This window comes from Rhinolophus ferrumequinum, chromosome 17 (genome assembly GCF_004115265.2).
Source record: "Rhinolophus ferrumequinum isolate MPI-CBG mRhiFer1 chromosome 17, mRhiFer1_v1.p, whole genome shotgun sequence".
Lineage (NCBI taxonomy): Eukaryota > Metazoa > Chordata > Mammalia > Chiroptera > Rhinolophidae > Rhinolophus > Rhinolophus ferrumequinum.
Genome location: NC_046300.1, coordinates 31,802,348 through 31,826,118, shown reverse-complemented (window position 1 = coordinate 31,826,118; position 23,771 = coordinate 31,802,348). Strand labels below are relative to the sequence as shown.

At 37.9% G+C, this 23,771-nt stretch overlaps 1 protein-coding gene across 1 annotated transcript in view; it reads left to right on the top strand.

Moving 5' to 3' along the window:
* The window catches only part of PIK3R4 (phosphoinositide-3-kinase regulatory subunit 4), a 59,134-nt gene extending 35,652 nt beyond the window's left edge, over positions 1 to 23,482 (top strand). Inside the window, exons 12-20 of the mRNA XM_033132883.1 lie at positions 583 to 793; positions 3,093 to 3,258; positions 10,970 to 11,134; positions 15,421 to 15,632; positions 17,305 to 17,436; positions 20,631 to 20,731; positions 21,360 to 21,448; positions 21,718 to 21,826; positions 22,613 to 23,482. Coding sequence (XP_032988774.1) covers positions 583 to 793; positions 3,093 to 3,258; positions 10,970 to 11,134; positions 15,421 to 15,632; positions 17,305 to 17,436; positions 20,631 to 20,731; positions 21,360 to 21,448; positions 21,718 to 21,826; positions 22,613 to 22,783 — 1,356 coding nt within the window. The 3' untranslated portion in view covers positions 22,784 to 23,482. The remainder of the gene's footprint in view (positions 1 to 582; positions 794 to 3,092; positions 3,259 to 10,969; positions 11,135 to 15,420; positions 15,633 to 17,304; positions 17,437 to 20,630; positions 20,732 to 21,359; positions 21,449 to 21,717; positions 21,827 to 22,612) is intronic.
* The last annotated feature ends 289 nt before the right edge of the window (positions 23,483 to 23,771 follow it).

Sequence of the window (23,771 nt, the reverse complement as noted above, 5' to 3'; positions counted from 1 at the left end):
TTGTGGGTTGAAGACATCATTATGAACTGTGATTATAATTAGTATACAGTGAACCTTTTAAATATCTTTTTATTCTTCAAATATGACATAGTCCTATCTGTAAAATACCAAAAATACTTCTGAGAAGAAAAGTCCCAAGTTTGCAATGCGTGAGAAATGTCATGATAATTTTGATATATTTGAAATAAATTTGCAATTGAAGGTAACTGTTCCCTAGCCAGTCATATTTTAAATGAAAAATGTAATACATATTAACTGAACCATATGACAAAATTTTGTTTTTCACTTAATCAGAGTTTTTATTTAATGTTTTTGCTGCACTGATAACTTTTTTTTTAATAGTGTAGAAATTTTGAGTAATATTTGTGGTTAAACTTCATTTTAACGTTTTCATTGAAAACATACTGTATTTGGACATTTCATTTCATTTAAGCATGTCATTGGATTTAAAGATTGGTACATTAATGAGGACAGCAAGCTGATGATAGTGAATAAAGAGAACATAGATACATTTTTATATCAAATATACTTTGCTTATGACATAATTGCCTATAATTCTGTTTTTTTTTTTTTTTTTTGCAGGTTCCGGAAGTGACAAATGTCCAAAGTAGAAAACCAACAATACAGGTTTTAAGTAGTACAATTTTACCGTCCACCTACCAGATTCGGATCACAACTTGTAAAACTGAACTTCAGCAACTCATACAACAAAAGCGGGAGCAGTGTAATGCTGAGAGGATAGCCAAGCAGATGATGGAAAACGCTGAATGGGAGAGTAAACCACCGCCACCTGGTAAAAATGCCATTGGAGGGCGTTGCATTCCACCCTAGGTGCTGAAACCTAGAATTGGATATAGGGTACTGATAATTAATTACCAAGCAAAGGAAGTAAGAGCAAACTGTCACTTTGGAATCTTAGAGGAGGAAGCAATAAGTGAGAAATCTTAAGTCACTGTTTATGGAGTGTGGATCTTAGCTCTAGAGGCAACTTGCAGTGTCTTGTTAGTCCACTTACTATTTTAGCCTGCCTGGGGTCAGTTTCCCCCCTTATCATGCAAGGCTTTACCTGCCTGTTTAATGTCATGCCATTTTCTCATTGAGTATCAGGCTTCTTGGAATAGCTCCAACTTTTAATTACAGAAGGTTTTAACATCTATTAATTTTCTTTAAAAAAAGGTGAAATTTGGAAAGTAATGGATACTTTTAAAAGAAAACAAAATCACCTATAACCCCACCATTCAACAATTATTGACATTAAAATTTTGGGGAAACACTCCTATGTTCTGAGAAGATATAAAAGAAATTTAGACGTATTTCAGATAAAAATGTGCCTCAGCTCTGTTAACAGACTTGCCCAGTTCATGGAGCTAGCCTTTGATAATAGATTTTCAGATTTTGAAAAACATTTTTAATGAGTTTCTGTATGTACATTTTAATAATAAAAATTTAACTTGAAAACTCTGAGAAGAAAGGTGTAGTGTGTTAATGTGTAGAGATTTAAAAATTATGTGAATTCCCATGGGCTTCTATTGTGAACGCAGGGAAAATGCTGGTAGAGGTCAGTGACTTACGGATTTAGAAAATATTCTTAATTGGTAAGTGGCATCTCTAATCACATACATTTTCTTACCAAAATAAATATCCTGGAATATTTGTTATTTCTGAAATATAGGTCAGTATTATTTACCAGCCCTGCTTTAAAAACAAACAAAAAAATTGACCATAAACTGTTTTACCAGAGAACCTGTCTTTATAAGTGGCATTTTATACTTAAATGGAGTTACATGTTTTATTCAATAATCATAGAAAAGGTGTCAAATTTTGTGGTTTGAGAAATGTGCAGTGACTGTTGGGCTCTTTATTTTTTTCTTTCCATACTTGAGTGGTTGCTTGAAATTGGTTTTGTCTAGACGGAAATGTTCAGCCGAACCTGGTAGATTATCTGTACTTCTTGGAAAAGTGTTTTTGATCACTTCCAAATCCAGCGTATCCTTAAAAATCACATCCAGCTGTTCTTCCCATACATGTTGGCTGGAGATCCAACAGGAAACATTTTTTATCGTAGAGTAAGCCAGGTTTGGCAGTAGTATTGGTTTCATTTTTGTTTCTTGGTAAAAGGAAATCATTTCATCCTAAAATGACATTGTTATCACTTAATTAGGCACAGTGCTAACCCTAATATAGCATGATCTTCAACATAGCTTTCAGTTTTGTTTTATTTTAAAATGATTAACATTAAATATGATTAAATGTTATACTTAATATAGAATTTTATTCATTAAATAGTAAAGACAGTTCTATGCAAGGACATGCAAGGTATTGTGATTCAGAATGGATAAGACATGGTCTCTGACCTCAGGGAAGTTATAATTCATTAGAGGAAATTAATCACATACAAAAAATACATAATAAAACAAAAGGGTATAGATGTCATAAAGAAAGTACTAGAAAATCCATGGGCATTCTGAGGCTGTAATTTATAATACCATGTATACTAACATGTTGATACCATAGAATAAATGATTGCAGGTAGACAAAATAAACATTGAGTGTTTACTGTGGGCCTGAGATAACGTCAGATGTATAAATATATGTCTCATTTAGCCATATAATGACCTTTTGGGTTAAGTAGTATTTCCCTCATTTTAATTTGAGGAAATTGAAGCTCAGAAATTTCCTTAAGGTCAGACATTTATGATATAGTGGATCTGGGTTATTGAGACTTTTTAGGCTTAGGCTGCCTTCCTGGCATCGATTTCTCTTGTTCAGGAAAATCATTACCTCTTGCTACTAAGCAAGTAGTCAGGGTTTTTCTGGGCACCAAGTGACTATTGTACATTGTCAGCCACTGGAGAAGGACTCCAGGTGCAGGCTTCTAAGGCTATTTGAGCAACACTTAGTTGCTCTCTTGGATGTCCTACTCGATAGAGAACCGTCATGGTCCACTAGACCCCTGTGGATTGGCTAGCTATTGATGTCCTCTGTCTAGTTCCTCCAGTTGCGCTCGTGCTGGTTGTCGGTTGTTATAGTTGGGGAGGAGGGGAAGGTACGCATAAGTGTGCACTAAGATGCGTGCCTTTGCTCTTCCTCAGGCTGGCGTCCTAAGGGGCTACTGGTTGCACATCTTCATGAACACAAGTCTGCTGTGAATCGAATCAGAGTCTCTGATGAGCACGCACTTTTCGCAACGTGTTCAAATGACGGGACAGTGAAAATCTGGAATAGCCAAAAGATGGAGGGGAAGACCACCACTACCAGGTAAGGCACGCTCACGAGAGTCCAGGCGTTCACTCATTGAATCAGCAAATATTTATTGAGTGCTTACACTGCGCGAGGTGCTGTCCTGGGTGCCAGAGATACAGCAGTGATGATAAATGGCCAAAAATACCTGTTCTGTGGAGCTTTCCTTCTAGTGGGAGGTGACAGACAATACATAGTTTAATTACGTAAAACATACAATGTGTTATTTGGTAAAAAATGTTGTGGAGAGAAGTATAGCAGGGAAGAGGTATAGGGAATGCAGGAGGGTAGAATTTTAAATAAATTGGCCAGAGAATACCTCACAGAGAAAATGCCATTTGAGGAAAGACCTGAAAAAGGTGAGGGATTAGGGCGGCCCGATGGCCCAGTTGGTTGGAACGTGAGCTCTGAACAACAGGGTTGCCGGTTCACTTCCCACATGGGCCAGTGAGCTGCGCCCTCCACAACTAGACTGAAGACAACGAGCTGCCGCTGAGCTTCCGGAGGGGAGGCTGGATGGCTCAGTTGGTGGGAGCGTAAGCTCTGAACAACAAGGTTGCCGGTGCAATTCCCACATGGGATGGTGGGCTGCGCCCCCTGCAACTAAAGATTGAAAACGGCAACTGGACTTGGAGCTGAGCTGCACCCTCCACAACTAGATTGAAGGACAATGACTTGGAGCTGATGGGCCCTGGACAAACACACTGTTCTCCAATGTTCCCCAATAAAATTAAAAAAAAAAAAAAATGTGAGGGATTGAGCCATGTGGATATTTCAGGGAAAAATATTCCAGGCAGAGGAAACAGGGATTTCAAAGGCCCTGAGGTAGGAAGATGTTTGGCATGCTTGAGGAACAGCAGAAAGGTCTGTGTGTCTGGAGCAGAGTGAGCAAGAAGCATGGCTGTGAGGGGCCAGATTATATATATAGGGTCCTGTAGGTTGCCATATAGGACTTTGATTTTCCTCTGAGTGAGATGGGGAGCCTTTGTAGGGTTCAGAGCAGAAGAGAGACATGATTTAAGTTAGATTTCAACAGGATTACTCTGGCTTTTGTGTTGAGAATAGACTGAAGAGGGGCAAGGCAGAAGCAGTTAGGCCATTACAATAATTTAAGCAAGAGGTGGAGGTAATGAAAGTGAGCAGATTCTGGATATGTTTTGACGGTATAGCCAGCAAGGTTTGCTGAATGGGTTAGATGGAGTATGAGCCAAGAGAATGATGGAATGGCTAGCCATGTAAGGAAAACACACACTACCATTGCCTCACTGTTATGGTCAAAATGGAGATAATTTATGATTTGAAATCCCAAAGACTTTAAATGTGCACAGTGTGATTTTGGTAAGTGATTATAAGAAGTATTTTAAATTTGTACAGTTTTATAGTTATGTCCCTACTTGATATGCAGTCTGTTTTTGCTGACCCCCTCCCTCCAGACCCCCCTATTCCCATCAATTCTGCCATATTCATATTTGTTCTGTGCCTAGTTTGGTCTGGGTCTGAACAGAAAGCTACTAAAATCATAATTGAGTCTCATATACATAAAATGAAGTGGGGTGATCTCTAGTGCTTTTCTTGTTATCAGTTCATTGACCACAGTTAACCACAAAATCATCAAACAACAAGATACCTGTGATTACTAAAATAACTCAAAAGTTTACTACTTTTGCCAATCTGATACAATTTTTTGTGCTGTTTATTTATTTAAAAGAGCTCTATATTTTACACCATGCTTAATTATTGTTTTCACAGTCATTCTCTCTTGACATTGCATTCATCAGGACATAAATCAGAAACTGATAAAAGAATCGTGGCTCCATGTAGCAATTTTTTGTCAACATTTTACTATGAAATTTTCAAACCTACAAGAAAAGCTGAAATAGTCTCACAGTGAACACCCATACACTTGCCACACAGATTCTGTAATTAATAATTTTACCATATTTGCTGTGTCATGTAATTACGCATCCTGTCAATTCATGTTCATAAAATGTATTTCAAAGTAAGTTGTAGATATCAGTACACTTCCCCTAAAAACTTCAGCATGCATATCATTAACTGGAGCTCTGTATTTGTTTAAAGTTCTTTTTTTCTCTTTTTGGCATGAAATTCATATGTTATGAAGTACACAGATCTTACGTAAACCAATCCATGAGTCTTAACAAATGCATACACCTGTGCAACTTAAACTGCTCTAAAAATACAGAACGTAACCATCATACTGAATGTTCCCCTCATGTTCTTCCACATAAAATCCCTGCCTCCTTTCTGCTTACAACTAGTCCTTTGATTTCCCCCACTGTTATTAGCGTTTTGATAAGTATTTTAAACATCTCTTCTGATAATTACTTTCCAAATGGTTGTTTGTTATCATCATCAGTTGCATTCGTTGTCCCTTCTACTGGGAGGATAAGTTTAACTGACACGAGTAAACTTCTCAAGAAAGAATTTGGAATCATCTATTAACTTCGCAAAACCTTACTTGTTCATTCCCAAATAATTTTTATCACAGAGCCATGCCTTCTGTGTCCCAGTGGTATACAGTGGTATACCAAGTATCACATTTCAGACGCTGGGTCCCAGAAAATGTGGCAAATTAGCTGACTGTTACAGTCTTTGGGAAGCTTGTGTGATGATTAGGAGACTGAATTTCCCCTGGATTCAGCTGCTCTTTTGCTTTGCTGTAACACCTGCTCTCTTGTTGAGTGCAATAGGCCTTGGCTTGGAGATGGTTCATCCCAGGCACAGAGTGGGGACGAGGGGAAGGGAAGAGAATGTGTTGCTGTCATCACCCGCCTTCATGGACTGATGAGGGAGGAGGCTGTTATTATTGCCAGACCCAAGGGGGATCAGCTAGTGGCTGGGATAGAGCAGTAAAACTCACGTGTTTTCTTAGGAAATGTTACTAATACATTCTGACTGCTGAGGCTTTTCCCCTATGTATTATGTTGGCTGACTGACAACCCAGTTCCCGGTCCTAACTTTCTAATTGAATTATGATTGGTGATTTAGGCCACCTGGAGCTTGGCTCTGCCATTTTCTTCTTTCTTATTTGAGTTCAATTTTCAGTTTGTCCCTTGGGGCTAGTTCTTGAAAAATTGCTGTTTTTTTAAAAACTTTTACATAGGTTTTTTTCAACTTAATCCTTTATAGTAGTCTAGGTTGTATTTTCCATATATGCTTCTTGTGCTACCCTACTTTTGACTCATTTAGCTTCTCAATTTTAGGGGGGATTGGTGCACTTTGTGCTTGTTGAATTTGATGGTAAAACATCTAAATGGAGTTTTGTCCCAATGAAGAATTGAAACAACTGAAGGGCATGTAAGATGGTTCCAGTGTTAGGGTTACATATTTTAGAGTCACTGGGTAGGTACTGTTGGAAGTCAGAGTTTTGAGTGGTATAGCTATTCTGAAGAAAAGGGAGCATAAAGGGGTTGTAAAGATCTGAGAAGTCCTGAGACCTGAATAGTAGGAAGTTGAATTTTGGACACAGGAAAAGAGGGGTCAGAAAAAGAGAGAGAAAAAAACATTTAAGTTATATTAGACTGGAACAGAAGAGAGAGTTTTAAGAAGAGGACTTTACAGGCAGCTCCCATATGCAATAAAAAAAGCCAAGTTGCATGAAAACCTCGCCAGGCCATTGGGCATTCTCATACAGTGCCTTTGGTGGAATATAGTTGATACATCCATCATCCCTGAAGGGTTTTTTGACAATATATATCATAAGCTTTTATGATGTCTGTATCCTAAGAAAATAAGAATAAACTCAGAGATTGAGTTTTAAGGCTATTCAGATTTTCTTTATAATAGTAGAAAATTGGAGACAAACAGTAGGAGTTAGCAGTAAAGGTTTAGCAGTAGGAGTGAAGCTGGATAAATAAGTGATGTGCAAGTATAAAACTGATGTTGTGGAAATAAATTTTTTGATAAGAAATATATTGATATATTGTATGAAAAAGTAGGCTTAGAAAATAAGAGCATGTAGGGTTTCTATTTTTGGACGTCTAAAAATCTCCGCAAGAACAATGAGTATACTGGCAAAAATTGTCAAAATCAACTTTTTCAGAACTCTGGAAATTATCTAGTCCTACATCAATCTGAAGAGTGTTATTCAATAAAAACAGGTGACTCTCAGAACAGTGAGACATGTGGCCCTGAATTTCATCCCCCTGCACCAAACTCTGCAGTAGCTTTTGAACACCAACAGTTCCACGACTATGGTGGCCATGAAAACCAGCAGCTTAGTAGCCACTCAGAGGGTGATAATGGCCTAGGAACGCACCAAAGCCCTATCTTCAGAGAATTGTCACTATTGGATCTTTCTGCCAGCTTGCTAAAAAGCTTCATTCTCAGGGTCTATCTTTATTTGATCTCGCCCGTACCTCAAATACATCACCAGAAAACTGCAAACCAATACCTATAATTAATATAGGCATAAAAATCCTCAACAGAATACTAGTAAACCAAATCCATCATATTAAAAGGATTATATACCATGACCAAGTGCAGTTTATCCCAGAAATGCAAACCTTCTTCAACATATGAAAATGAATTGAGTATATTGTATTAATAAAGGATAAAGACCACATGATCATATCATCAGATTCTCTGAAAGCATTTGACAAAATCTAACACCATTTTAGTCAACAAAGTAGTAATAGATAAGAACTGATAAAGGACACGTATGAAAAACCCACAGCTAACATCATACTTACGTTGAAAGACTGAAAGATTCCCCCTAAGATAAGTAAATAGATAAGAATGTCCACTTTTGCTACTTTCATTTAGCATTGCTTTAGAGGTTTTAGCCAGGGCAATTAGATAAAGAAAAGAAAGAAAAGGTGTACAGGTTGGAAAGGAAGAAATAAAACTATGTCTGTTAGCAGATAACATGATCTTATCTATAGACTATCTTAAACAATAAGATAAACAAAGCAAAAGAAAATCCTGTTAGAAGTAACAAATGAGTTCAGCAAAGTTGTAGAATGTAAGATTATGCTGCATTTGTATATACAAAAATCAGTTGCATTTCTATTTGCTAACAATGAGTAGTCCAGAGAGGAAATTAAGAAAATAATTCCATTTACAGTAACATCAAAAGGAATAAAATACTTAGGAACAAATTTAATAAAAGAAGTACAAGACTTGTATACTGAAAACTACAAACCATCATGGAAAGAAATTATAGAAGACCTAAATAAATGGAAAGACATAACTATATTAATTCATTAGAATACTTAATACTGTTACGATATTCCCCAATTTAATCTATAGATTCATTGCAATCCCTATGAAATTTCCAGCTATCTTTTTTTTTGGTATAAATTGACAATCTGATCCTAAAATTCATAAAGAAATTAAAAATATTTAAATAGCAAAAAATAATCTTGAAAAGAAAGAACCATAGTAGAGAACTTACACTTCCAGATTTACTACAAAGCCACAGCAAATAAAGACAGTGTTTTGCTGACATAAGGATAAAGGTATAAATCAGTGGGCTAGAACTAACCTGCAGAAATAATTTCAGATCATCATTTTTGACAAGGGTGCCAGAACAATTCCGTGGCAGAAAGAACAGCATGAACAAAACGGTCTGTTATTAATGGGTATCCACATGCAAAAGGATGGATTTCTAGAGAATTTTTCCAAAATGGGTCATAGACTTAACTGTAAGAGCTAAACTATAAAACTTTTAGAAGAAAACATAGCATGTAATTATTGATGACCTTAGATTAGGCAATAGTTTCTGAGATGTGACATCAAAAACACAAGTGACAAAAGAACAAATAGACAAATGAGACTTCATCAAAGCTATAAACTTTTGTGCTTCAAAGGACACTATAAGAAAGTGAAAGGAGATGAGAGAAATATTTGTAAACCATATATATAAGTACCCAGAATATATAATAACTATTTCAGCTCAACAGTAAAAAGGCAACAACTGAAAAATAGAAAAAGGATTCAAATAGATGTTTCTCCAAATAGGACCGATAAGTATACGAAAAAATGTTCTATATCATTAGTTACTAGCGCAAGGCAAACCAAAATCACAGTGAGATACCACCTCATACCCACTGGAATGACTATAATAAAAAAGACAATAAAAAATGTTGAGAGGATGTGGAGAAATTGGAACTTTCATACGTTGTTGGTGGGAATATAAAATGATGCAGCAACTTTGGAAAACGGCTCGGCAGTTTCTCAAAATGCTAAACATAGAGTTAGTTACCTTATGATGCTGCAGTTTCACTTGTAGATATACACCCAAGACAGTTGGCAACATGTTCACACAAAAATCTATACACTAGTGTAGCATTGTTCATAGTGGCCAAAAAGTGGAAACCACAATGTCAATCAGCTGTTCAATGGATAGACCAAATGTGGTACAGCCACACAATGGAGTGTTATTTAGCCATAAAAAGGAATGCAATACTGATCTACACTGCAACATGGATAAACCTTGAAAACATTATGCTCAGTGAAAGAGGGCTGATCTAAAGACCAGCTAGCGTATTGTATGATTTCATTTATATGAAATGTTCAGAATAGGCAAATCCATAGAGACAGAAAGTAGATTAATAGTTGCCAGGAGCTGGGGGGAGGGAGCATTGGGGAATGACTTGGGTACAGGGTTTCTTTTTGGAGTGGTGAAAATGTTCTGGAATCAGATAATGGTGATGGTTGCAAGACTTAGTGACTATACTATAAATCTCTTTAAAAGTTAATTTTATGATTTGTAAATTATATCTCAGTATTAAAAGAGGTGGGGGGAGAGAGAAAGCGTGAGAGACTGAGGATACTGGAATTCCCATCGCTACTATTACTTTGTCCTTGGCTCTCATTACTCACGTACCATACTGCCTGGGCCCCTGTAGGCCCTGGTTTGAGACATATAGAAACACAGGTGTTTATAGTAGCATTATTCATAATAGCTAAAAGGCGGAGACAACACAGATGTTCATGAGCTGAATGAATGGTTAAGCAAAATGTGGTATATCCACACAATGGAGTAGTAATTATCCATAAAAAGGAATGGCTGAACCTTGAAAACATAATACTAAGTGAAAGAAGCCAGATATAAAAGGCCACATCATGTATGACTGCATTTATATGAAATATTCAGAGTAGCCAAATTCATAGAATATTTAAGGGAGAGGGGAAAATGGGGACTGAATGCTAGTGGGTATGAAGTGGCTTTCTTTTTGGGTTTCTTAGGAATGATGAAAAATGTTCTGGAATTATATACTGATGCTCTATGCAGAATTCTGTTAATATACTGAAATCACCGAATTGTACACTTTTAAATGTTATACTTTATGTTATGTGAATTGTATCTCAACAAAGCTATTAAGAAAAAGTGAACTGTAGAGATGTGATTAATAAAAAATGTAAAATACGGTTCCATATTTATTTAAAAAGCAAATATGAATATATTATACTATGCATAGGATAGCCTTTGGAAGAATATATAACAAAATGTTAATAATGTGTCTCTGGATGGTAAATTAATGTGATATATAGATTATGTATTACGGAATTGTACATTTGAAACCTATGTAGTTTTACTATCCTTTGTCACCCCAATACATTTTAATTAAAAGAAAAAAATCACATGGATATTTATATATCGCTAATAATTTATATATACTGCTATATATATTGCTAATAATATTACCAATAATAATGCTCACATGGCCTTTCAGAAATACTATCTTGTTTTTCTTTTGAGCAGATCTATTCTTACATACAGCCGCATTGGAGGTCGTGTCAAGACTCTCACATTTTGCCAGGGTTCCCACTACTTGGCCGTAGCCTCTGATAATGGCGCTGTTCAGCTTCTTGGAATCGAGACTTCTAAGCTGCCCAAGTCTCCTAAAATTCATCCTCTACAAAGCAGGTATCTTTTGTGATTTTTAAATAGCATTTAGTGCATCAGTGTAATTTAAGCTTCTCTTTCCAGTGTAGTTTGGATCAACTGAGGGCCTAGTACATTGTACTTCTTTTTTCTAAGCACATGAAATAAAGCTGTGTTTCCAACTCAAATCTGTCACATGTAGTCAGTTTTAGAAAACTATGTCTGCGTGTTTTATTTTCTGCCAGTTTGTCAAAAGATCAGAAGGGCAACTTTGAACTTGGAGCTTATCTCAGTCTGGAATGTGTCTGAAGAATCTAATTGTCAGTTACATCTTCTGTCTCAGCTACTAAAAGCAGACCTCCGGGTGGCTGGTTTTGAGACGATGAGTGTTCTTCATTAAAGAAAACTCAGACGTTGTCAGCATTTTGTCACTTGGCATTAAGTTGATGGGAACATGAAGTGTAGTGTTAAGTCCGATGATTTGCTTATCATTGTAAAACAAAATACTGGCTGGTTTTATTTAAGAATTTCCTTCACTACAAATTGTGTTTGCCTACAGATTAAACATTTGTAAGGTAAGATATTTAAAGATAAAGCAGAACAATTTTTCAACTGACTGGTGTGTGCTACACACTGAGGAATCCAAAGACAAATAAAATAAGATATGTTACTTTATAATAAGATAAATAACTACAGTGTAGTGGGAGAAGTACATCAGGGAACAGATGATGTCTACACAGTGTGATAATGTGCCATGGTTCCTGGGACGGGGAGCCAGCTTGCAGAGAGCAGGGAAGAAGGCCCAGAGGAGTTGAGACCACAAGTAAGTTAGCCAGCAAAGGGGGTAGTCGAGGAGGGCATGGCAGGTAGAGGTGATGGATCCCATGGGAAGAGCAGATGCTTCTAGCTAAGTGGATTAAAAGTCATGGCCATTGGGTAGCTGAAGCAGAAAAGGAAGTTTGTTGGACCACCTAGGATTTTATTATTTGTATTGTTTTATTGTTTATTATTTTGTTTTGCCTTTGCAATTAAAAATATGTTGTATTTTTAGTACATTCCCTAAACAGATTTGGGCACCTTTTGTCCAGGACATATTATATATGGCTTTTGACTAAAAAACCAATACCTGCCAGTTTTCTTTGAAATTGTCTCAGCAGAGGATGACTGTACAGCCATATACCTATTGAGTTGTATGTGAATTAACAAAGAGCTATTGGCAGAATGTGTTGTGTGATGACTGTGCTGGCAGGACACACAGAGATGTACTCATTCTGTGCATAGTTACCTCTCAGCCGACAGCGCCTGTCGCTATGAATGTTATTGTCTTTTCCCTAAGCAAACATTGACTGCCTAGACTGGGAGATGGTGCCTGGATGTGTAGATTTCACTGTGCCTGACACAGTATGTTCCAAAGAAACCTTGCCACGAGTCCTGTCTCTCTCTCTCTCTCTCTCTCTCTCTCTCTCTCTCTCTCTCTCTCTCTCTGGTTTTCTTCATTCAGTCAGATCAACGGTTGTCATGGCTCCAATTTATGGCACCTTTTCACATTTTATTTGGCGTTTGGACTTTTCATCATCGCTTTAGGGGGAACATAGTTCATATTAGATTGTTTGTGAATATAATTGTTTATCTAAGACAGGGGTCAGCAAACTACAGCCTGCAGTGTGGCCCATAAACTAGAATGATGTTTGCATTTTCAAAGGGTTGTTAAAAAAAAAAAGTATGCTGTCGAGATGTATGTAACTGGCAAAACCTGAAATATTTACTCCTTACAGAAAATGGCTGACTCTTGATCTAAGAGATAAAACTAAACTAGTACGTGTGAAAGCAAGATATGTTCTGATTGAGGAGGCTAGCCAATAAGTTTATGATTTTTTTTAGTTTAAAAATGCCTATGCTTGAAAAAACAGGTTATACCCGTACAATGGACTAGTACATAAAAAGAATAGAACAGACTCAGTAATATTTTATTACTTTTATTTTATTACCAATAATAAAAAGGAATAAACTATCGACTGATGCAACAACATTGATGAATCTTAAATCGTTTTTGGTAATGAAAAAAGTCAGACCTAAAAGGCCATTTAGTGTGTTGCCAATTATGACATTATGGAAAACATAAAATTATAGGGAGGAAAACAGATCAGTGGATTGCCACAGGTTGGGAGTAGGGGTTGACTACAAAGGGATTGCACGGGATAATTTTGGGGTGTGGAATTATTCTGTATGGCTGTGTGGTAGAAGATACATGACTATTTACTATTTAAAAAAATTTCATATTTTTGCATATGATGGCTACACATCGAACTGTATACCACAAAAAGTGAATTTTCCTGTATGTAGATTAAAAAAAAATCAACCTGGATATAAGGGGAAAGGTAGAATGCAATCTAACAGATGAATCAATCTAACAGATAAATATGATTCTACAGATGAATCATATTCACACTGAAGAATATGAGGAATAAAGGAGCCAACCAAGTAACTCTGGAAAACAATGATTTATTGGAAGGCTAATAACTAAAGGAACTGAACTCAAATACTGTATTCTAGTTTGGTTGTGTTTCACAGGGGCATGGTTCAGCAATTCCAAAACTACTTTATTTGTATACTAGGGTTGAATAAATAAGTAAGTGTATTGTAGATAATGAGAACCAGGTTTCTCACTGTTGAAGAAAGAAGTTACAGATAAGAAAAGGGGGATGGCTAGAATCAACCCTGGTTTGCATAGGTACCAGTACGGGCTCATGATAAATGTACAGGTGATCCTTGAACAACATGGGTTTGAACTGTTCGGGTCCACTTATACACAGATTGTTTTCAGTAAATACAGCAAATGTATTTTCTCTTCCTTATAATTTTATTAATAACATTTTCTTTTCTCTAGCTTTCTTTATTGTAAGAGTATAGTACATAATACATATAACATACAAAATATGTGTTAATCAACTGTTTATGTTATTGGTAAGGTGTCCTTCTATATTAGGTTATTACTAGTTAAGATTTGGAGGAGTCAAAAGTCATACACTGGTTTTCGACTGCACAGGGGTCGGTGCCCCTAACCCTCCTCGTTCAAAGGTCAACTGTATGTGCACACGCGTGCTCATGCGCACACACACACACACACACACACACATAAATAGACACAGCAATACGTATATGTTTGCATGCATGAGGTAGTATACATGATACTAGGTTGGTGCGAAAGTAATTGCAGTTTTTGCAATTTTTTTTTTTTAACCTTTTAAACCACAATTACTTTTGCACCAACCTAATATATTTTGTAGCTCTGGCCATTGAGAGGGATGAGAAGCAGGGAAACCCCATTAGCGATGAGCACTTAGCACACCGACCTTGGTTTTTAAAAACGGTTCTGCAGTGAAAGGAACCAGCGCTCCTTGGAGAACAGGTGGATTCCAGGGCCGGGAAGGGAAGATACAAGGTGAGTGTGGTGGATGTTGTGATGCCAGAGTTAGGAAGTGGTCAAAAAAAGCACATTGAAAGGGCTTACCATGGCCAAAGGTGGAACAACTTGAGCAACAAAATATATCACAGTAGTACTGGGTTATAACTCAAAGAATAAGATAAATGTATTTTATCTTCCAAGAGTTCTTACTGACAGAAATAAATAAATGAACCAATTAATGGGGAAGTGACAACCTTTCCTTATAGAAGAATTCTAGTAAGTATAGAAAGCATGAGGGAAGTAGAAAGTAACCGTTAGAACACACGGGCATTTCCCCTAAATATTGAGTCATTAGGTATAAATGGAAAAACAAGTTTACAATAGAGGATTCTGGCAGGCACCACCTTAGCCAAATGATCAAGGTTAACATCACCATTAATACATACTATCAGGTACTCCTTCATATATGGCACTGAGAAGAGCATGTCCCTTCTGTGGTCTCCTTCCCAATAAGGTATAAACTATTTGCGAGAACACATGAGGTAAACCCACATGGAGATGTATTCTAAAAATAACCTACCAATAGTCTTCCAAAAGAAAATGAAAGACTGAGGAACTGTCAGATTGGAGGAGACTTAAGGGGACATGACAGCTAAATTCCGTGTGGTATTTTGGTTTGGGTCCTGGCTCACTAAAAGGACTCTAGTGGAAAAACTGATGAAATCCTAATGTGTTCTCCACTAGTATTGTACCAATGTTAATTTCTTAGTTTCGATAAATGTTCTATGGTTTTGTAAGGTTAACATGAGGGGAAGCTGGGTAAAGGAATTCTATGTACTGTTTTTGCATCTCTTCTGTAAATCTAAGATAATTTTTAAGAAACACCTCAGCCATCATTGTTTTGCTTTGTGTATTTCTTTAGAATTCTAGACCAGAAGGAGGATGGCTGTGTCGTGGATATGCATCACTTCAATTCTGGGGCGCTGTCCGTTCTGGCCTATGCCACTGTGAATGGCTCTCTGGTTGGCTGGGACCTCAGGTCTTCAAGCAACGCATGGACGTTAAAGCACGACTTGAAGTCGGGCCTCATCACTTCCTTTGCTGTGGACATCCACCAGTGCTGGCTCTGCATTGGTAAGCTTAGTAGCAAGTCATTGAATGCCACTAACGTCTGGAATTGCCTTCTTGTGAAAGCGGTTTTCTTTTTCTTTGTTGATAATTTTTTCCCATTTTTCCCCCATAATTATTATGTTATAATCACAATGTAATTTTTAGAGTGAAATTAGTATCCCAATGCATAAAACAATTTCCTTTTTCTTTTTCTCTTTGTTCTTAAATGAGCCTCTCTATATTCATTATAGTGATCAGATTTGCTGCATTCATTATAGTGATCCGATTAGCCGGCTTGGTATATGCTTGAGAGCAGTTGGAGTTTGGGCAGACTCAGTTTTAAATTCCATTAGCCTCAGGCAAAGTGCTTAACTGCTCTGAGTCTCAGCATCCTCATCTTCAAACGGTCTAATTCTTTCAAGGGCTGCTTTGAGGATTTAATGATGTGAAAGCATCTATTACAGTGCCTGGTACAGGAGAAGAGCTAATTGATCATTTCTTGCCTTATTATTCCTCCCTGCCTCCCTTTCCTCAAATGCTGAAGATGTACCATGTGATCTCGATTGCTTCTTTCCGGCTTTAGTTGCACATTCCCCCCCAACCCCCATAGGCTTTGAACCTGCCCCTTGAGAAGGTACCACATCTTATCTTTTTCCCACTTGGCACTCTTTCAGAAGAATTATAATCTGCTGTGCTTGAATTTTGGTTCTAGATTCCCTAACTTGCATTTATGATTGTGAAATATCTGCCCTTTCCTTTGTTTTTATATAGTTTTATGGAATGCATTTTTTTTTTTTTTTTTGCCTTTTATGTGAAGAAACTGCACAGGTATAGAAAGATGTAATGCCAGGCCTAGAAGAGTAGAAGAGTAGATATTAAACACTTAGCATATTAGCCAGTGGCAGTGATGGCTCTCAGGTACCCTGATCAGCTTTGAGGAGGGCAGCCAATTAAACCATTGTCCTGGAGGGGAGCATGGTGACAAACAGAGGGACAGACCATGCTGCTGCTTTTGTTTTCTCCCACCCTCAGTCTCTCTACTGGAATTGGAGAACAATCCAAGAATATGCTCTGTGCCTCTGTGACAGCCAGCTGCTTAATGTGTAATGTAGGCCTTATTCTTTGGGGATGGAGGGGGCTTCTCTCTGTGGGATTCAAGTTGTCATGGGCAGATGTGCAGGGACTCACTTCATTTTCCGCTGTGATTAGACACCCATACCTGGCTCCAGAATGTTTTGGAGAGAGGGGCCCATGGAAATGAATGAAGTCTGAGCAGCAGGCCACTTTGGGGTTGGTAAAGTGATCAGTGAATGCCGGGGAAACATCTCTGGTTATTTAAGGCATTGTGAACATTTGGATGTATCAAATTCAATTTTTATCTTCTCTAGGCCTTCTGTTTATTGTGGGTGCCTTTGGCAGTTAATAACAGTGCCAGTAATTTATGGATTATTCATTTTCAATTTCCATTTGTTAGACACTTCTGTAGTAGCATTGTGATAAAGCACTTTATGTCTTTGTTATTTAACAAGTAAAGGTGCTGTTTGAAACTGGGAGACAGCTTCATGAGAACAAAGCCTTTTTCTAAGTGATTAAGTCAGTTTTAAAACACATTCAGAGAAAGCTATTTACCATTTGTATAAATGTAGCCTGATGTGCTTTAATCATTAGATGGTAATCTTTTTGGCTTTTTTTTAAGGTACAAGCAGTGGTACCATGGCTTGTTGGGACATGCGGTTCCAGTTGCCTATTTCCAGTCACTGCCATCCTTCCAGAGCTCGAATCAGACGCCTCTCGATGCACCCTCTGTACCAATCCTGGGTAATCGCAGGTAAAACAGAAGGTTGGCTTTTGGTGTTGGGGCATTTTCTTGGAAAGTGCTTAATACCCTGCTGCCAAGACTTGTGTTTTTAGAGTTTTTATTTTACATATGAACAGAATGCTTGATTTTGTTCTGTTTTGATTATGAAAGTTCCCACCACCGATACTCACTGTCATTTCATATTTATTATGCTGAAAAATGATCTCATTCATCACCACATCACCTTTCATTCCTGTCTGCCACCTTTTCTCCTTCCATTTGTGTCCCATATTTTTGTTAAAGCTGTCATCATCTTCCTAGAAATCTCAGTTGGAAACCTTGACTCATCCTTGTCCGTTGCCATTTCTTGTTGATCTGTTTCTGTTGTATTTCTTGCAAGCTTCCTTTCCCTCCCCTCCCCTCATTGGGCATTTAGATTTTCTTGGGCAAGTCCTTGAAACTCACTTTCCTCATCTGTCAAATGTGGTTAAAAATACTTGTCTAGTGGAGTTGTAAGAATTTGAGGTAACACATATAAAGCCCGTAGCTCAGAACAGAATTAGTGCTTGATAAATAATAGCTCTTGTTATTCTTCTGTTTCCGCACTGATCCTCTAGCATCTGTGCTCTTTCTGGTCCCTTCTCATACGCGTAGTCCATCTCCTACACTGCTGCTGTCAAAGTCACCATGTTGCCAATTCCAGTGGCTACTACTCAACCTGCGTCTTATTTGACTTATCATTTAGGCAGTTGATTGTTTACTCTTCGTGAAATACTTTCCCTACCTGATTTCAGGGACATCACTCTCTTGGTTTTCCTATTCATTGATTTGCTGGTTCCTCCTCATCTTCTGACTTTTAAATTGTGACCTGCCTCAGGGCTCGTTCTTTGGTCTAAACCTCTTCTCTATCTCCATTGGCTTCCCTGTGTGATCTTATCTAGTCCCATGCTTTAAACACCAAATTTTTTCAGACATTTATATCTGCCTACTTAAAATCTCCCCTAAGAGGTCTAATAGCCACCTTAAAGTTGACATGTCTAAACTGAACACTTGGTTTTGTCTCTCCAGTTCCCTCACCACTACCTCTTACTGAGACAAAGCTGCTCTTCCTACAGTGTTCTGTCAGTAAGTGGCAGCTTTTATGCTAGATGCTCAGAGAGAAGCCTTGTGAAGTCCTCAGTTCTTCTTTCTCTTATCCCATATCCAGTCATCAGCCCATCATATGTTCGATCTTAAAATATATTCCAAAGGTGACCACTTTTTACTGTCTCTCTAATCCAAACCACCATAATCTCTTTTCCCTATTAATAGTATCCTTGTAACTCCGTTTTTATCCTTACCCCTTCAGACTGCTCTTTCTTCTGCTCCGTACTTTCCAGTGGCTTCTCCTTCCATGGACCAGCCAAACTCCTCCCTGTGGCCCAAAGGCTTTATGGGATCTGCCCCTGCTACCTCTCTGACCTTCTTTATCAGTCAGGGTTCCAACAGGAAACAGATGGCATACCCAAGTAGGATATCTGAGGAGTATTTATTTTCAAAGGAACTATTTACAGAGGTGTGGGTGTAGGGGTATCATAAAAGACCATGCAATAAAATAGGGCAAGTACCATCAGAATAGCAGTAGAAGGCAGGAGGGGAGGGGATGGTTATTGGAATTTGGAAGGAAGTCCAATAGAAGAAGCCACCTTGAAAGGAGCAGTGATTTTGAGATGAGGGATACAACCAGCCTGAGGTGACTGATTTGACTTTCACCCATCCCTTGATCTCCTACAGGGGCTTCCACAGGCCTATGTTAGTTTCTTAGGGCTACAATAATAAATTAACAAAAACTTATTCTCTTACAGTTCTGGAGGCAGATGTTTAAAATTAGTTTTGCTGAGCCAAAATCAAGGTAGCAGCAGGGCCACATTCTCCCTGGAGGTTCTAGGGAAGAATCCATTCCCTTGCCTTTTCCTGCTTCCATGCCTTCTTCCATCCTCAAAGCTAGTACCATCACATCTTGCTTCATTGTCAAGGCAAATTGCTTTCTGCTGTCAAATGTGCCTCCGTCTTTTAAGGACACTTGTGATTGCATTTAGGGCTCAACCGAACAACCCAGGATCCTCCCTCTGCTCTCTGCCCCCTTCTTAAGGGCCTTAATTTAATCACATCTGCGAAGTCATTTTTCCATGTAAGATAACATTCATGGGCTCCAGAGATAAGGACCTGGTTACCTTGGGGGGACATTATTTAGCTTACCACAGGCCAAACCCATCTAGAAGCCAGCATGCACAGGAGCCTGCTGATGTGGTCCATGTGGGTCAGCCTGAGAGCTGAAAAGGGAGCAGCACTAGTCCCTTTTGCCCTTTTGCTAGTGCCCTTTTGCTGCTCATCTTCCACGCTCAGTCTGCTCCAGTTCATTGGCCTCCTGGCTCTTCCCTTGAACGAAAGCACATTTCTGCTTCCAGGCCTTTGCTTGTCTTTGGTTTGTTGTTCCCACTAGTATGTAATGCCATGAAATGGCATTTTTTTTGAATTGTTTGCCTTCTTTTCCTCAGTGCCTAGGACAGTGCCTAGTGTGAGTGTTCAGTAAACATGCGTGAACCCCGGGGTACTCTCACCCCCACCCCGCTCACAAATACCTCAGGGATAATGCCTCTCTCAGGCCTGCAGTTTCCATTTCTGTAATCTTCACCCTTCTTTCCTCTTTCTCCCTGCGTCTCCCACTCTTCCCTATCACGACTGTGTCGGTTAGACCAACTGCTCATGTTTCTCCAAAACACAGATTTTTGTGTAGTTTTGCTCATTCCATTCTTTCTGCCTGAAATGATTGACTTGCATGTCACCAGTATCTGTCTAGCTTTCCTTGTTCTTTCAGTTCTAGTGACAACATCTCCATGAGGCAACCTTGATTCTTACCCACTGGATGTGATCTTTCCTTCCTTGAGTTCAGGTGGAAATCTGCATTTCTCTTTTTGCTCTACTTGACTGTAGGTTTCTTGAGGGCAGAATCTGTTTATGATTTGACTTTCCACCCCATAATTCTCTCCACTTGGTATTTTTGTTTCTGCACTGTAGTGTGATGATAGGGTCACAGTGTTATTTAAAAGTACTAGTTAGCATTTCTTGCAGGATGGGAAAAAATGGAAATGGGTACAGGCTGACTTAGATTACCTATTAAGATGTGAAAGTTCTGAGAGCTGAGTTCCTGTGTGAGTAATGGTTCTGACCCTCGTTTCCCTTAGCTGTTCAGGGCAACAACGAAGTGTCTATGTGGGACATGGAGACAGGTGACAGAAGATTCACGCTCTGGGCCAGCAGCGCACCACCACTTTCTGAGTTACAGGTTTGACTCCAGTTTTTATTATAAAGGCCAATATAATTTCCCACATCCCAAGCACTTTCAGAAGTTCTACCAAACAATGTCTGTTGGACTTTTGGGTTATATTTTCAATAAGTATTAGGTGGCCATTGCTGCATGGTGCTTTCCCTTTCCTTAGGCTGAGTAGTGTCTATTCATTGGGTGTTTTGGTTGCTAGCTCCATCATTTTGTGATGTCTCTTTGGAACCCTAGTAAATATCTGGGTTAAGAAAAGCCCAGATTGATGATTAGATCGTTAAAAAAATGGAACATGACCCTTTTATATACACTTCCATTTTTGTCATGTGGCCAAGGGTGCCTCATTGGGGCAAAAGGTAGGAAAGATTTTTTTTCTCTAGTTGGGGTCCTTCTCATTTGAAATAGAATAGCTTAGGAAGCTGAACAGGCTTTGCCTCTTTATTCAGAATGATACAAAACAAACGCATTTTAAAGTCCCAAAGAAAGAAGTGTATGACATACATAATAAGTCTCATTTCTTTAGTTAACTAGGTGCCTATAAAGCCACTGACAGTTGACTTATCTCTACAAATGGTACCATCATTTATGGAATACACTGATATCTTTTATTTGACTCTTGTTTATTTCTTTTAAGCCTTCTCCTCACAGTGTTCATGGTATCTACTGTAGTCCTGCAGATGGAAATCCTATCTTGCTAACAGCTGGCTCAGACATGAAAATAAGGTATAGTATCTGATAAAGAATATTTGATGCAACACTTAAAAGGGGAAGCATAGTAAAAGGTGGATGGCTACTACAGTTAACAACACTAGGGTATTATTTTAGATATTGGCAATATTGTAATGTCTAAACTCACCCACATCTTGCAAGGAGAGCTGTTAATACTTCATTTGTAATGAATTTAAGCTGTACACTGATGAGTGCAAGCCAGTGCTCATTAGTTCCTGCCCTTCTCCCTTGGAGATTATCACCATTTGTTTCCTCTTCCCTAGGTTTTGGGACTTGGCTTACCCAGAGAGGTCCTATGTTGTTGCAGGAAGTACTAGTTCTCCATCTGTGTCATATTACAGGAAAATAATTGAAGGCACTGAAGTTGTCCAGGTACAAGCAGTCGTCTTTTCCTTCAACTTTTGTAGGCATAAAAATGGCTTTCATAAACACTAAGTTGATTAAAATAAGTGGTTTTGGCCAACAGTGGCAGTATTTCTTCAAGTTTAAGAAATGTTTATTTTCCATTGGCTTTTCTGTATTTTTAAAAATTAACTTTTAGTAAATATATTGAAAGTGCACATATAAGCTTGAAGTAAGCTTGCTCAATCCTTAAAGGTAGTTCCTTATAAAGTTGTTTTATTATTTTCCTTAAGCTCACCCAGCTACCGGTAGTAAGCAGCAAATGTGGGACTCATACCTGGCTGTTGGGACTAATGCTTGTATTCTTGAGTTAGACAATAACTTCAATTAAGATAATGTACCTGAAAGTGCCTGGGCCTGACTTAAGTGCTCAGTATGTGAAAATGTGCTTCCTTCATGATAAAGAATAATGCACTTTAGAAATGCTAAACATGTGATATGTATTTACTTCCATATTCTGGTCATTTATACACTTAATTATATGCTTTTGATTTTGACAAAAGGCAATATGCATAGATTATTGGCCTTTTTAGTAAGTGGCTACATCTGATGACTAGAAACCTAGAATGTCATGCTCTTTTTGTTTTTACTCCTTTTGCTCAGTGTATTTATGAAAGGATGGGTACTTCACAAGAGGTTTTTAGCTTATTAAACAACAACACAACATATCCCAAAAGCAAGAATACTGACATGAAGTAGAATGTGGTACAAGCTTTTAACTTCTGACTTTCTCCTTCACTTTTAACCATGAAATAGGAAATTCAGAATAAGCAGAAGGTAGGACCAAGTGATGACACGCCTCGGAGGGGCCCAGAGTCTCTGCCTGTGGGACATCACGACATCATCACAGATGTTGCCACGTTCCAGACAACACAGGGCTTCATTGTAACTGCTTCTAGAGATGGAATTGTTAAGGTATGGAAATGAAAGCCTAGTGATTTGTAGAATTTGTAATAAAATTATAAATATACTGTAATTCAAGAGAAAAGGTATTTTTAGAGAAAAGCAAGAACAGATTCATTTGTTTAATTTTCAAAATCATGTCTCTATATTAATGTTTCGTGATAAAACACATCCCACCCAAGGTGGTGAAGGAAGTTGCACTTGATTAGTACACTTGTGCATATCTCTACGAGAATCAGCCAGACAACGGTATCTGGAACTTTCTATCGTATATGTCACAGAGCTGAGGGATTTTAAATGCTAAGACTTACATGATCTCAGTTTACGTTGTATTGAAAAAAGATGGTTGTAAGCTATTATAATATAAACACATTTTTGCTATTAAAAATGCTATTCAAAACAGCCAATAAACTGTATTCAAGCGTCTTAAGGGTTTTTGTTTGTGCTTTTAACAGTAAATCTTAGTAGAAGAATAAACTCTGTAGCAGCATTTGTTCTGAAGAAATAGGCTTGGTGTCACAAAGAATCAGTGACAGAACTAGGCCTTCCACTCAAACCTCTGGACTCTCAGTATTATGCTCTTTCTGCTATAATCTTTCTTCCTGTGTGTTTTATAGTCTGCCTTATTAGTTATTTAACGCTGTAGAATAGATCTCCTCTGTATTAGCTCTAGAGAAATGTGTCTCTTCTTAGCTATCATTACTGGTTTTTATAGGCTCTACTATAAATTCTGAAACTTGGCCCAACAGCTTGCTTTTATCTAGCATAGATTATTTATTAAATGCATGAAAAAGAAATATTCTTTTTGAGCTGTTAACATGCCAACAAATTTGGCTTTTAAAAGACCAATTTTAAAAGACTAAAATTGGCCTTTCCCACTAAAATAAACCCTTCAATGTTATCAATTATTTTTCATACATGAACATGATTCTCTCTCTACATTTAATTGTCATCTATTTGCAGAAGAGTTTATGGTGCTCAAAATATTTTAGTTTGGAATTAGTTACATGAG